At 44.2% G+C, this 15,185-nt stretch overlaps 1 protein-coding gene across 5 annotated transcripts in view; it reads left to right on the forward strand.

Moving 5' to 3' along the window:
• Positions 1-15,185, forward strand: part of SMAD3 (SMAD family member 3) — a 64,252-nt gene that overhangs the window by 42,711 nt on the left and 6,356 nt on the right. For all 5 annotated transcript variants that reach the window (NM_204475.2, XM_046898882.1, XM_015292068.4 and 2 more), the window contains exons 2-8: positions 3,374-3,567; positions 4,415-4,549; positions 5,204-5,278; positions 7,086-7,136; positions 10,439-10,651; positions 11,914-12,051; positions 14,018-14,162. In NM_204475.2, the coding sequence (NP_989806.1) occupies positions 3,374-3,567; positions 4,415-4,549; positions 5,204-5,278; positions 7,086-7,136; positions 10,439-10,651; positions 11,914-12,051; positions 14,018-14,162 (951 nt within the window). The remainder of the gene's footprint in view (positions 1-3,373; positions 3,568-4,414; positions 4,550-5,203; positions 5,279-7,085; positions 7,137-10,438; positions 10,652-11,913; positions 12,052-14,017; positions 14,163-15,185) is intronic.

Genomic DNA, 15,185 nt, shown 5'->3' on the forward strand with positions numbered 1-15,185 from the left:
CTCGTATCACTTTGCTTGATTTGTGCTACTGCCTTCCACTGATTTGAGCTTCACTTTTAAAGGAGAATGAGTACAGGGAAGAGGTCCATTACCCATCTGAAGGAAAGACAACTGCATCATGCGCAGTGAGGAAAGCAAGTGGTGGTGGTGGTAGTGATTGTTTTTTCTTTTCTGATTCAGGATCTCACAAATTCAATCACAGTTTAAAAAAAAGAAAACATAACAACATAATCAGGCCTAGAAATCAAATTCCTGTTCTGCAGTGTAATGCTTTCCTATTTACTCCTCACTCTTTTTCAAACAGTTACAGTGGACTGCTCAAAAAAAAAGAAAAGAAAAAGCTTCAGTGTTTTTGTCATTCTTTTCCTTCCCTCCTCTGGTTTTGCTATTAGGAGCCACTGCTGGCTGTTGTTCTCTGAGCTGCAGTAGTCTGGGTGTGTTGGAGCAGCAGTTTGGGGTGTTTGACTTCCCTACCAAATGCCTTGTAGTGGCATATAGGGATGGATCAGTCCTGAAGTGTTTGACCCAAGGGGTTCCTGTTGGCTTCTCATAGCACTGCAGTGCTGTTCTGGCCGTGCCTCAGGCTGTTGTGCAAGCAACGAAATTTCCTGATTGCACTCCTGGAGTCTTGGCACTTGGCTCACTTGGTATTTATCACTGCTGCTTGTAACGGTGGGGTAACCTCCCCGCTGGCTGCTCCTTGGTCGTGTTTGAACACGCCATGCTACTGCCCTCCGTGTTAGGCCAACTTCTCACTAAGCACACCTGAGCGTGGCTGTGGGTGCACAGGCCTGGCCTTCATTGCTGACACCCCTGGTGCTGGAGGGACACCTGTTCACATCAGGGCTTTGTAGGAATTGTTTCTGAGTTTAGTTCTGTTATAAATCACTGTGAACTGGTACCAGCTCGACAGCCTGGCTATGTTCTGGCTTCGTTTCTGCATTTCCTTGCAGGGTCTCATAGCCTACATGCTCTCACACTGGCAAGCAGTGATGACTACAGGCTGTGGATTGCACTGTTTTCTCCCTCTATCCTGCAGGCTCAGGAAATGTGCTGGTTGGGAACGTGGTGAGAGGCTGCATCACCCACTCGGGTCTGAACATTCACACTGAAAATAAGGGCCCTCCACAGCCTTAGCTATTTAATCCCATAGCGCAGCATGGGGACACTTGATGTGTTCAGCTGCAGCTGACTGGGAAGGAAGAGACAATGTCCCAGAAGAAGAAGTGGGGCTGCTTTTGGAGATCCAGCCAGCACTGAATTGTTGGGCAGAGAAGCTTTGGTATTTTGAGAAGAAATCCTGTGAGGTAGGATGGCATAATAAAATCAGCTGTTCATAGGGATGTGCTCAACACAAGCTGGTTAAAAGGAAGGTCCGAGGAAGGAACATATCCCTAACCCCATGGAAACTTTGACTCTCAGACTCTGTAAGTTTTAGTGAAGTCTGGATGTGCAGAGCTCTCGCGTGGTTTTGGGAAGGCTCCATTCAGCCTCAGGACCAGGTTGTATATCAGACCATGGCTGAGGAGAGCTGAAGGTTGTGTGCACTATGGAGTCCTCTGTTATCTGATGGTTTTGCATGAAGATGGGAGAGGCAGATGTGTGCATGGGTCATCTCTGAGGGCTCTGGGCTTCAGAAATGTTGAAGCACTCAAATGCTGAGCACAGTGTTAGCCTATCCCACCTCAGCCCCAGGATCCTTTGGGGAAAATACTCCTGGAGGGCTGAGGCAGGACAGGAGGAAGAAATAAACCACCCTGACACTCAGCCGTGCTATTCCCAGTGAATGCAGACAGTGTTGTTTTGTCCCACATCCCTCAGCAGAGAGCCCAAGAAGGGATTTCACAATCATAAAAATATAATTGGCCTCCGGGGCTTTGGGGGAATGTCATTTTCTTTTACTGTATCTCCTTATTGAGGGGAGAGGGGAGACGGGGAGGTTATTGTGACTGAAAACAAAGCATATGGCTCTGTCATTTTAAAGGCCTTTTTAGATAAGATTGTAAAGTCCATCTCTTTTTCCTTACGGAAAGCCGTGATAGCAACACTTGGGAGCTGCTCTGTGCTTTCAGGCTGGTTTTGGCTTAGGTAACTGCTTGTAGCTGTTGAGGCTGTGGGGCTGCACACACAACAGTGACGTCGTGTCACTCATGAAATCAGTTCCAGTTTTTCCACCTTCCCCACCAGTTCCTTGTGAGTTGTGTGCCTGGAAAGCCTGCTTTCTTCTTTGCTGAGCTCAAAAGGAGCTTGGCATGAGAGCACACCTGGGAAACAGAGTCGATAGTGGGTTCAGAGCCATCTGAAGGGTGAGACCCAGCAGAGCTCTGGTGTTGTACGTGAAGAGGACCCGTGTATAACACAGAGACAATATGAAGAAGTACATGTGTGCAATAAATAATAGCTGGGGATAATGAACATATTTTGGAGCTGTGATGTAATTGCAGATTTTAGTGTTTTGTGCTCTGTACCAGCAATTCCCTCAGTGATGGCATAGTTCTGTATACTGCCCATGCACAGCTGTGTGACGTGTTTCCCTGCTCCCCACGTCAGGTGCAGCTGGGATCCATGCTGCTTCTCCTTCCTTGCTGTTGCAGCAGTGTTTACAAGAGGTGTGCGTGTTACCGAGCTCTGTTTTTGGGAAGAGTCTCCCATGGCAGCCAAGACCAGCACAACCACTGCCTGAATAATTGTTTGTGTGGTTTGGGTTGGGTTGGTTTTTCTGGATTGGCTGCCAACACAAAGAACCAAGGGAAATAATTCCAAATGAAATTTAAATTTTCTTTTTCCTTGACCAGAAACAAACAAACAAAAAGAAATACCGTGTTTCACCAAAACCCAGACGTGTTTTGTGTCAGTCATAAAGAAAAGCAGGGGAAGCGGAGGGCTGGACTTCAGGGAGTGGAAATGGAAATTCATGTCTCTGTGTACGTTAGAAGTCTGGCTTTGTTAGCACATACTGTAAGATTTAAACATGCACAGCATCAGTTGGAGAGAGCTGTGCAAATGGTCTCTGTGTTAGGACACACAGGTGCTTCAGGAGCATCTTTAAATTAATGTGTTGTTACCTGGGGTAGCTTTCTTTGTGTCTCCAAATTAAGCTCTTTTCAGAAAGTTAATGAATCTGAAGCAAGACTGTTACATAAAAGGGACATTTTTGCATTTTTCAGAGATGTGCTTTGCGTGACAGCTGGGATCCTGCGGCAGTGTCTCAGTGGGTTTGGGTGGCTCTGGGGATTGTGCCACAGTGCAGAGCCGGGTGGGCCAGCCATGCGCTGAGCCTGCAGCATTCACATTGGCTTCCTTGGTGGGATGAGGTCAGTGATGTGTTTCAGTGCCAGCCCAACGTAACTGTCCCCTCTCGGTCCTCCTGCAGGTCGCTGGATGGCCGGCTGCAGGTGTCCCACCGCAAGGGCCTTCCCCATGTCATCTACTGCCGGCTGTGGCGGTGGCCGGACCTGCATAGCCACCATGAGCTGCGGGCCATGGAGATGTGTGAGTACGCCTTCAACATGAAGAAGGACGAAGTCTGTGTGAATCCCTATCATTACCAACGAGTGGAGACCCCAGGTACTGACCCCGTGTGTCCCTTCTGAGGGATATATAAGTGCGTTTCAGAATTGAATAAAGCAGCAGGCGTAGGGATTTAAAACCAAAGCGTATGTATTATTGATGATAGTCTCTTACTGCGTGCAGCAGAATAATTTATGAATCTGCACTCAGGGGGAAAATATCATTTAAAATCGATGAAAAACAAGTTGAGCAGGCTGCCTTGTTGCCAGCTTCCTAATGTGTCCCTGTGTGCCCAGAACCAACTCACACACACAGTAGAAACAAATGAGGACTGTGGCAGTGTTCTAGGCATCCCTCACTTCTGGTCTTGTTGGTATTAAGGATAAAGTGTTACTGTTAAGTTGAAATAGGTTTAAGAATAGCTTCCAACACATCTGAGCTTCCTGTTCTGAGCGCTCCTCCTGCCTCTGAGAGAGACTTTCATCTGGAACTGCAGATAGTTCTGCTGCATGTTAGTACAAACCTGCAGAGCCAGGCTGAATGTTTATGCTAATCCTTCCTTGCCGTTTCATTTTAGGTGGAATTCCTTCATTTTTGAATCATGTGGTGTACCTTTTTTTTTTTAATAAGAAGACTTGTTTCATTGCCTTAGAAGAGGCAGGCAGCCTAGGTGTGTTCAGCTAAGCACATATCCCATCCCCAGCTGAGATGAGTTAAGAATAGCATCTTTAACTGCTGCTGTTATTTCAGAAGCAAGTATCAAATTGTGTCCCTTAATTAGCGACTTTGGTGTTGTGTGTATGTAAGGATGGTACTCCAAACCGGTTACTCCTCATTTTCTGGGGTTTCAGTCATTTTATTTTAAAGCTGCTAATACTGTTCTCTCTCTTTTCCATTTGTGCAGTGTTACCCCCAGTGCTGGTGCCTCGGCACACGGAGATCCCAGCTGAGTTCCCACCGTTGGACGATTACAGTCACTCTATCCCAGAGAACACTAACTTCCCAGCAGGCATTGAGCCGCAGAGCAACTACATCCCAGGTATGGTATCTCTCCATCTAGCGAGCAGAGGGAGAAGGGTCGCACTGCACAGTCAATCGTGTCTGCGTGTGCTGAGCTGAATGAGTGGCAAGTCTTTATTTCGATCATCGCTATGAAGCAAAGGAATGGGAAAGTGTACAAAAGCAGATGATAGCTGTAAATGTAGAGCGATAGCAGTGCTGTTTATAGTTTTGTTTTCTTCAAACTCACCTCTTCCCTTCAGTAGCGCATACTCAGTTCATTGTGGAATCTATAGCTGAATGTTCCCTTAGATTTGACTGACGTTCAGCCATTTTAATTTGAGTAGAAGTGTAAATTTCTGATGGAATCAAGCTTTTCTATTTATGCATCTTTTTTACAAGCAATTTACACCTTATTCGTATGGGCAAGCTGTGCAACTGCACACCAGGAAGGGATCAATCTCTGGACAGAAGACTGTCTATGTGGCTTAAAGGTTTATGGAACTGAAAATCCTGAGTTTGTTTTTTCCCTCCTCTGTTATTCACCAGTATGCTCTGCTCTTAGTCTCAACAGTTTGAGGAAGAATAATAATTAAACAAAAAAGCTTGTTGCAAATAACAAAGTAAATGTTTTTGCTGTCAAATCCGGACTTTTCATCCAGTTGCCATGACTTTGATCATTTTATGATTCTAGAGACACCTCCTCCAGGCTATTTGAGTGAGGATGGAGAAACTAGTGACCACCAGATGAACCCCAGCATGGATGCAGGTAAATCATCTTTTGCCATTTACAGCTTTCTAGGTCATATCTAAACTTCTAAAGCTTTTTATTGGAGCTCTGAAGATCAGATGGTGGTGAGAGTTATTTTATCCCTGTAGGAGTGCAAATGTAGCCTGACATCTCATGTAAAGCACAGGACAGTGTGTTTTAGAGCTGCTGAAAGGTACAGCATGTTCCTGTTCTCCCTAACATCCATCATTAGATACTGCTAAGCAGGAGCCTGAAACAGCAGAGACACACGTAACAATAGCTTGCATTGTACTGTATTCATGCATCTATATGCACAGGAGCATGGTGCAAGTAGCTGGCACCTTCCAAAGAGGCATTTTTCTGATTGCTTATCTGTCTGCTGTACATACTGAAATGCCCAGTTAACTATATTTAAAATGACCACTAGCAGATTTATTTTTAAATGGGCTTATTATTTAGTGGATGTATCTCAGTGAAGGTTGTCAGACGAGGTTCTGACTCATTGCCAAGAAAACAAGTAGTGTTAAAGCAGGTTTAGACTGAGCAGCCTTAGTATTCACGGTGACCTTTATCAGCACTTCAAAATTAAACGCCATCTTTTTGCAGGTAACTGTGTAAGGCATCCTGTTAGACTGAGCTGTGTCACTGCTTGCGAGTAAGAACTCTTCAGAGTTCAGACTCTTAATTCCTAAAACTTTTGCCTGAGAAGCAAAAATGTGTCTTTGGTTAGAAAGGCTGATGCTTTACTAGAGGGATATGCAAATGCATGGCACTTGCATAAAAAGAGACATGAAGAACTTTCTCAATGCAAATACTGCACGCAATTATCCTGGCTTCTCTGTATGTCTTCAGCCACAGAGCATATGTGGGATTCCAAAAGAGAGATGATTGATTTGCAGTCTTGCACCACAGTTGTACAGATGGCAGAAAGGAGTGTGGGTTTGTTTGTCTATATCAAACATAAGCCTGTTGACACAATGCATTTCAGTGCATATAATCATTGGTAATGCGGTTGACATTTGGAATGTATGTATGGCTTTTTGGGAAAGTGGATTGGCCTGGACGATGCTAAAAATACTCTCGGTTCATGTTTGGATGCTAGATCCCTTCCTTCAGATGTCATGGGGTTCATTCGTTATAAAAAACAAATTTTGAAGAAACCAGCTGAACTCAGTGTGAGAGGGAAGATCGGCTGGGCTGTAGCACCTGCTGGCATCCATGTGGCATCCAGAAACTGGAACTTGCTCTGGACATCAAATGCAGATATTCGAAATACGTGCACAAAATTTGTGGGTAGAATTGGAATGACGGGGTAAAATTTCCACAATTATTTGGTCACAGCTGTATGGGTTGTTGCAATACTCCATTGTCCCAACACCAGAAAGATTCACTGATATACAAAGTGGTATGTTTTCCTCTGCTAAGAGTGATTAGCAACATGCAGTAAAGCTCTGAAATGCCCAGCTACCTGGGCTTGAGTGTAGCTGTCACGATGGTACCTGGAGTTTTGAGAACTGCATGTGAAAGTAAAACAGGCAACTACGTGCACAGTTTTGAAAATTAATGGGTAGAGTTTAAGGGGATTAAACTCTGTGAAGACGTTCAACAGTATTGCAGATGTAGCAAGTTGATATAGTAAGTAATAGCATTTGGAAGCTCATTTAAGTGGTAATCAACATCAGAGAAGTTGCTAATGTCACAAAATGAGACTTTGCTAAGAAGTGGGATTTCCCTCCCAACAAGCCTGGGCAGCACAGAAGATTTTGTGCAAGTATTTTTCTTTGTGCAGATGCCATACTAATAATTACAATGTCTTGATTTTCAGGTTCTCCAAACTTATCACCAAATCCTATGTCTCCGGCACACAATAATCTGGGTAAGCATGTGATGTTGAGAACTGTGTGTAATTACAGCCAAGAGCATGACCTTTTAATGATGAGGTTATTTCTTGAGGTTGTGCACATCTGGTTAGGTTTTGAGCGCCGTTGGTGCTTCTTTCTGCTAATAACTGAGCAAATGGAGGAAGCTAGCTGGTTGGTGTGTGATTGGAGAGTTCATATAAATGGAGAGAGGGAAAGAACACTAGCATGTGGTGAGGCACAGGTGTCACAGACCTCTTTGAGCATTAGAGGTTTCTTGGGCCTTACACTTGTAGGAGCCTGGGGATCCTCCCTTTCTGCTTCTCTTGTGGAGAAGTAGAAAGCTGTTGAACAGGACCTTTGCCTTTGAGATCCTGCTTGAGGTGTCCTGTGGCTCTCCCTGAACCTCTGTTATTTCCCAAAGTTTCTGCTCTTCATTTTCATACCTACAGGCATGGAAGGTCTGATCTTCATCAGTCTGAGCTCTCAGTGTATATGAAATTGCTCTCAACAGTCTCTCATAAAACACACTCATAGCTCTGGCTAGCTGCAGGATCACTTCTCCGCGTGTTCATTAAGCCAGCAGACACAGGCCGCTTGAGATTACTCTTGAATCACCATAGCCATAAAGTTTACATATGCTTTTAATCCTGGCAGAGGGTACTTTGACTCTGCTCCAAAATTTGTCAGTCATTGGCTGACTTGTGGATATCTTGGGGCTGTTGAAAGGGATTTCTTTTCTCTCTTCTCTATTTATTTATTTCTTTATTTGAAAGCATGGAATATATTGCCACAATGCCACTAAACTTTTACTCATTTTAACTGTTAAAACCTCAGAGAAGAATACATAGCTACCTCTTTCTTTCTTTTTCTCTTTTCTCCCCTGCCCGAATCTGTTACGCTCAAGTGTGCTGCTGAAGAGCTGATGTGAATTTCTAGCATTTTTTGTCAACCTAAAAATAAAAGGCCAATTACATGTAACAAAACCAACCTGGCAAGCTGACTGGCATCTGCCTTACATAAGGAGAAAAGTAGTTTCTAGGAAAGAGGCCCCAGCACATATCCTTTCTAACCAGGACAGTGCTCCTAACACATGCTGCTCAGCTGATGGGCTGTCCTGCCTAATGTGCAGGCTGGTGACAGAGAACTAAATAGGAGCAGGTGAGGCTGGTTAACCACAAAGAATCTCTTTGTAGTCTAGGGAGCAGACATCAGAAGAGCATTGAACTTAGCAGCATTAAAAGATATCTTTGGGTTTTGCAAACCAAATACTTCTCTTAGGCAAAAGTTCCCACAAATTTAGGAACCTTTTGTCTAAACCTTTATAGTTTTATAACAAATTTTTGCTGTGAGAAAGCTGCAAAACAATAAATAAAATGGAACATACTGAGCAATTCTCAGCAACTGTCGAATGAAGAATCTGTCACCATCTGTGCCTCATGGGCAGCATGTCTGAGATAAGGAGCTGCTCACAGCAGCAGCCCTTTGCTCCTTCAGCCCTGCAGGCCAGAGAGGGGCTGCGTGAGCTGGGAGAGCTGAGCTTTCCCTCAGCTTTGCAGATTCTCCCCCCAGTCAGACAGAAGCTGGTTGGTGGCCTGCAGTGGTGTTGCTTTTGCTGTGCTGTGTAACTGTGGATAAGCAGGACACTGCAGTGTCTAGGGCTGCACTTCCATCTGCAAAAGTTTAAGGGGGATTTCTCTCTATGTTTGCTAAGAAAACGAAATGTAAAGTTTAAAGAATATAGCGTGTATTTTTTGAAGTTTTACTGCTAAGGAAATAATGTCCCAGCATTACAACTGACGGTTTATTTGAACAGAACTGCCTGAAGCTTTTAAGACAGTTTACTTTGTGTCAGCTGAACTTTGGACTTCATCCCATGGCCATATTCCAGAGAATTACAAAGACCATAAACTAGCATGAGGCAAACTGGCTAGAACAATAGGAGCAAGGTTGGTTTGAGCTGCAATTGTGTGTATTTTGATATCAAGCTATAATTGATGGAACCTAGGGACTTTCAGTTCATCTTTTCATCCACAGACAAAACAAGGTAACATTTTGGGATTTTTTGTCTCCTTTCTGCTTGCTCATTGGCTTTGCAAACATTCTGGTTTTGATTTGGACTTTCAGTTGTCAAACATTAGATGTAACTGGAAGTCGTAGGTACCCAGTGATCTCTTCTGTATCGCTGAAATTGGAACTGGAAAGAGCACAGAAAGCCTCAGTGAAAGCAGAGCTGCCAGCACTGTGTGGACACTCGGAATGAAGTCAGGGAGTTTATTCTGGCCATGGGCCAGGCCTGAGGTTGCACGCATGTTATTTGGGAGCAAAGCAGTCCCTTGGTGCACAGGAAATCCATTGTCAGTGCTTGCTCTGCAAAAGACTTGACGCAAAAGCAGTAAGTGAAATAAGCACATGCCCCGTGGGCAAATCCATCAGTAACATAAGCCTCTGTGACTCCGTGTTGAAACACTATTTCTCTAAGCAGTGAAAAGACAGCGCAGAGGGAAAGGAAGTGAGCACACTTATTTATCTTGTTGCTTCTGAGGGAGTTAGGAGTAACTGCAATTAGTGCAGTTAGATAACATAAATCAGTAACTTCTGATGAACAACGTTTAGCAAACACACTAACCACAGCTGGGATTAGACCTGTTCTTAGAGCACGTCGTAGAGTGTGCAGAGCACCTAGCAAGCTTTTAGCATCTGGACAGGTAGTACTTTGGTCTTTGTAGAAGTACTGCTGGAAATGGTTTTCCTTTTGAAAATGTGTGAAATCAGTTGGACTGGAAAGAATAATTTTTTGATTGTTTTTAAGGCAGTTATATACAGTTTGTCTGCATAGCAAATAGCTGCAGAGATCCTAGCAGTCAGAAGAAAGTGGGGCTTGCTGGCTGCTTCGCTGTAAGTGTACAACGTTAGGATTCTGGAGAGCGTGGCACTGAAGGCAGGTTTGTGACCTGCCCATTCCATGTTTTTCTCTTTTTCTCTCCTTTTCTGTTTTCAGGGTACTGCATACCTAGAAGTGGTCCCATGCTTCGTAGAAAAGCTAACTTCACTTTTAGCATTTTCTCCAAGATAGTGAAGTGACACCCCCATGTACTGCTGCCATATCTTTGACTACTTTGATTGTTCCACGTGCCAAAAGCTTCAGGGGTGATGTAACTTTCTAGCTGCACTCCCTTAAAATCTGTCAAGTAATTAAAGTGTGGTGGTTCCAGCGAGCCCAAGGAATGAAGCAGAACAATATTTCAGAACAGGCGCTTTCCTCATCCCCCCTTCTCCTGAGGGCCTGTGACTCATTTTGCTTTTTATTTGTGTGCAGATCTGCAGCCCGTTACCTACTGCGAGCCGGCGTTCTGGTGCTCCATATCCTACTATGAACTCAACCAGCGCGTGGGGGAGACGTTCCATGCCTCGCAGCCCTCCATGACCGTGGATGGTTTCACTGACCCGTCGAATTCTGAACGCTTCTGCCTTGGTCTGCTCTCTAATGTGAACAGGAATGCAGCAGTGGAGCTCACGAGACGGCACATCGGTAACCTCTGTGTCCTTGTTTTCCTGGGTGTTTTTCAAGGCGGAAGGTGGGGATCTGCCTGCAGAGCCTTTTAGTTACCTCATGGCATGCAGCTCTGTCCATTTTAGGACACTGTGGGATTGCAGTATCCATGGTGATTTGGGTTAATCCTCTGTAAAGGAACACTAATTGTATTCTTTTATAAAAATACAATTAAAAGGGCACTGAGAAACACTCCAATAACTGCATTTAACAGAGATGGAGTTTAAATTTTTGCACGCAGTCTTCAGAACTTCACTTAGGTGGATGTTAGACGTCATCTTGTGTATTCATTTTCCTTTCTGCACAATTTTATTTTCTAACTGACCTCTTATAAATGGAAGTTTGGTTTTCATCTCAGTTTTTCTCTTTTCTTGCTTATTACTACAAGGTAAGACTCAATTTTGTTTTCAGTTAAGCTGGTGCTGAATAGAATATCCCAGATCTATGCACTTATAATAAAAGGTAAAATTGTTTATGCTTTGCAGTGTTTTCTTCTGATTCCATCAGAAATGAACGTACTCTTTGTCCTGACTCCATTCCCCTATGTATCTTTTTCTGGATAGTAAAGGTTCTTACAGGAGGATCTTTCCTTACTTGTAAACTGATTTGTAGCACTGAAAAATAAATAAAAAGAAAACAGCAACACACACAGCAAACACGAGCCAAGATTCAGAAATGAGTCCTTAAATTGAGCAGGCTCCGTGTGCAGCATGGAAGAATGAAAGCAGGATTTTCAAATGGCAGTGTAAAACCACAGCAAATATTTATTTGTGTGACAAAAAATGAATTTGTTAACTGAGATTTGAATAGTATATGTAAACTCTTCTAAGAAGGGTATGTTTGTCCTTGTACGCAAATAAAACCTCAAGGAAAAGGCAGCTATTGGGAAACCCTGAATAATTTAATTCCAAATCAGTAATGAAGTAAATAAACAAGCAGTTGTATGCGGCTGTGGTGATTCAGAAAAGGTTGAAAACTGTATGTTAACCAATAGTACATTCCTATAGAAGGCATCAGGGCCATTGCTGCTTGGAGTAGGCAGGCTGGGAGGTGGTGAGTGTGTGCAGCCCAGTGCAGCTGGAGTGCAGGTCTGAGCTGGTTTTCATCCCCATCGTTCACGGTTCAGCTGCTTTCTGAGCTCTGTCAGGTGTGGAGGTTGGCTGTGCCTCTTCCCACTCACCTTCTAGGTTTTGCAGGTGGACGTTCTGAACTAACCCTAAACTGTGCTTCGTGTTTCTCAGGAAGAGGAGTGAGGCTGTACTACATTGGTGGCGAGGTGTTTGCTGAGTGCCTTAGTGACAGTGCCATTTTTGTCCAGTCTCCCAACTGCAACCAGCGCTACGGCTGGCACCCAGCAACAGTCTGCAAGATCCCACCAGGTAAGGACACACATGGGTAGGAAGAAACGGTGCTGCACAATTCAAGCAGAATCTGCCATGTGTTTTATCTATGCTGTAATTATCTAATAGTCCTGCTCATAACTTTATATAAAAGAAGATAACTTCAGATTTTTTTCTCGGTTTAGATTAACCCGTAATAGATTTAAACTGTTACTGGTTTCTGTTCTGTAGTACAGCTTTTTTTCCGTGAGCTTTATTCTAGAGAAATGTCACTTGTAAGGTATGCTGAAATGTTAGAGGAGACATTATTGCACGTATTTGGGACAAAGAGATATTTTTGTTAGATACATGCAGATACATGCATGAGCTGGGATGAGCAGATGCTTTTCAAAAGGGTATTTAGCTAGGCTTACAAAACCTACTTTTTTTTTTAACATTTAGAAGTATGTGTCTGTTTAAAAAGTAACTTTTTCATTTAGAAATACTTGAATAAAGATCCTCTTTTTTTTAGAAGAGAGATCCATACGCTGTGAGTCCTGGCCCATCTAAATGGGTTTCCTTTCTCAGATGCTTAGGGAGCAGCTGCCAGTGCTACAAACATGACTTAATTCTCCAGCCACATCACAGGAGTCCACCCGGGCTGGAATCAACATCTGAAAACATAAACAGCCCACATTTCCGCTGTAGATCCATCTCAGGCACATTTCTTGGATGCCGGCTCTCCCTGCTATTGCCACAGTCTGGCTGCCTTCTCAGATTCATCTTCAAATTTCTGTTGGTTTTGAAGCGGTTTCTTCATTCCGCTGTTGACGAGGCCGGGTTGTACCACTTCCTCCCAGGCACGGTCACAGGGAGACCTGCTCACATCACTCCCATCACTCCTGAGGTCTGAGCAGCTTGCAGTCTGATCACACTGTTTCCTTTCCTTGCCATAGCTCTTTCCCTGTGCTCCCCCCCTCCTTATTTTCCCCTCTTGGGCTGCAGTGTGCCCAGCACGGCTTCCCTTCATACTCCACAAGGCCCGTGGCTCTTGGGCTGGGCTCTCTTATGGCCACAAAAGCAGGCAGGTTTTTTTTTTGCAGCTGCTGAGTTGTTGAATGCGGTTACGCTTTGCTGTATGTGGTTCGGCCCAAAACAGATGGCAGTGTGGGTCCAGCCCAACAGAGTAGGCTCAGAAGGGATTTTAGAAAATACAATTCATCACAGTCCAACTGGTTGTTTTTCAGACTTGGCCCATATGTAATCCCAAATGAGGACCAGTGGCATGCCAAGTTTCAGGGTTTAACTTGTTTCTGATTATCTGGGAGAAAGCAAGCATAAAAGTTAGGTATTTATTTACTTATTTTAACCACGGATAACGTGATTGTTTTTCACCTTTATCACCTAGAACAGTTGAACAAGTTGTTCTCTGTCTTTCAGCTGTGAGTAAATGCTGAGGGGAGCACTTAAAGGAAAATTCTTTGGCACATCAGATTTAAATTTAATAGAGGGTTACAGCTCTGCTACCAGCCTCCTTAACACAGGTATCTGGGCTCTGGCTGCCCAGAGCTGTTTCACTTCAGAACTTCATTACTTCTGCTAACAGGCACCACATAAATGCAACACCAGTGAGTCCCCATTTTTAATCCATGCATTCCTTTGTTTCAGGCTCTGTAGCAATTGCTATCAATAAGTATTACCATCACAGGTAGGCTTTTAAATTACAACACGAGGGAAATTAGTGTAAATGAGGTTTTGCTGAGGATCCCAGGTCCGGTCATGCAGGTGGCAGCTTGCTGTGTGAGTGATCTCTGTCCCATAATGTGGTGTTCAGCCCATGGGCTCTGGAAATGTGGCGACACTAACAGCCTTTCTGAAGTGCTGTCATTGAGCAGTGTGTGTGTGGTGTCACATGGTCTGGTGACGTGGGAAAGCAGCACTGAGTTTCTTTCTTGTCTCATAAAGAAATAGATTTCTCAATGTGGCTAAGCTAACACCTTGTTTTTGTCGTGTTCTTTATGCACAGGATGTAACTTGAAGATTTTTAACAACCAGGAATTCGCAGCTCTCTTGGCTCAGTCTGTAAACCAGGGCTTCGAAGCTGTGTACCAGCTGACCAGGATGTGCACGATTCGGATGAGCTTCGTCAAGGGTTGGGGAGCAGAATACAGGTCAGCCCATGGGCAGTACGTGGTGTGCTCATGCACAGCCTGACAGTGTTCTGCACAGCTTCCTTATTCAGCCTTGAGATTGGGAGGCTTAATGCTGTATCTCTTTGGTAATGCACGCCTTGTATTTGCTAAGAATGTGCTGACCTCATATCTTATTTTTCCCGTCCTATTTGTGTAAAACCTGCATCACGGGATATATTGGAAAGCCGTGTATGTTTGGTCACAGTGCTGTGCAGACCAGGAGCCTTACCTGAAGCACGGCAGACACATCTAGATGGCTGTGTAGGAAATTGTACCTATTTTTTCTTAAATGTGGGTGTGTATTTGATAGTTTTTTGCTAGTCTTAGTACAACACTGTTATCAGGACAGGATCAGTGTGAGTGCTTCCTCACAGATACGGGTTAGGCTTGGTGTTTTCTTTTATCAGTGACTAATGAGATGAAAGTAAAAACAACTCAGCATGAAAATGCACATTTGGAAAACTGTTAAGAGTGGCTGCAAAATTACTGTTACATCCCCTCATCCTGTTCTTAGTGCTTGTCATAGGGCAGTTACTTCAAGGTGAGTGGAGGCGATGGGAGAAGCAGGTCACTATTGGAAGTGAAAAAGGAGACGCAGTGGAGTCTGCGATGGATGATGTGGTTGTTCTGACAGCACAGGGTGTGAGGACAAAGAACTCTGTAATTTGTGTTGCTGTTAACAAACAAACATCCCTAAGAGTAGCAAAGGGAGTAAAAGTGGTGTTAGTAGTATAACCAGGGGAGGTGAAATCTGTCAGAAAATGAATGTCATTTTATGAGAGAAAAAGCTGGCACAGACTTCAGCCAAATCCAATTTTGAAATACTTGCCTGACTGTGCACCCTTTCAGTCAGCCTCATTTGGAAGTGCAGGGCAGCCTCTGCCTCCCAGAGCAGCACGGCTGTGCCAACACGCCCTGCGTGCAGCTGCCGGCCGGCGGGGAGGTGCCATGGCTCAGCTGCAGCCCCGGTCCTGCACGGTACGCTCCCACTTTCTTCATTTC

The sequence above is a fragment of the Gallus gallus genome, chromosome 10 (assembly GCF_016699485.2).
Source record: "Gallus gallus isolate bGalGal1 chromosome 10, bGalGal1.mat.broiler.GRCg7b, whole genome shotgun sequence".
NCBI lineage: Eukaryota > Metazoa > Chordata > Aves > Galliformes > Phasianidae > Gallus > Gallus gallus.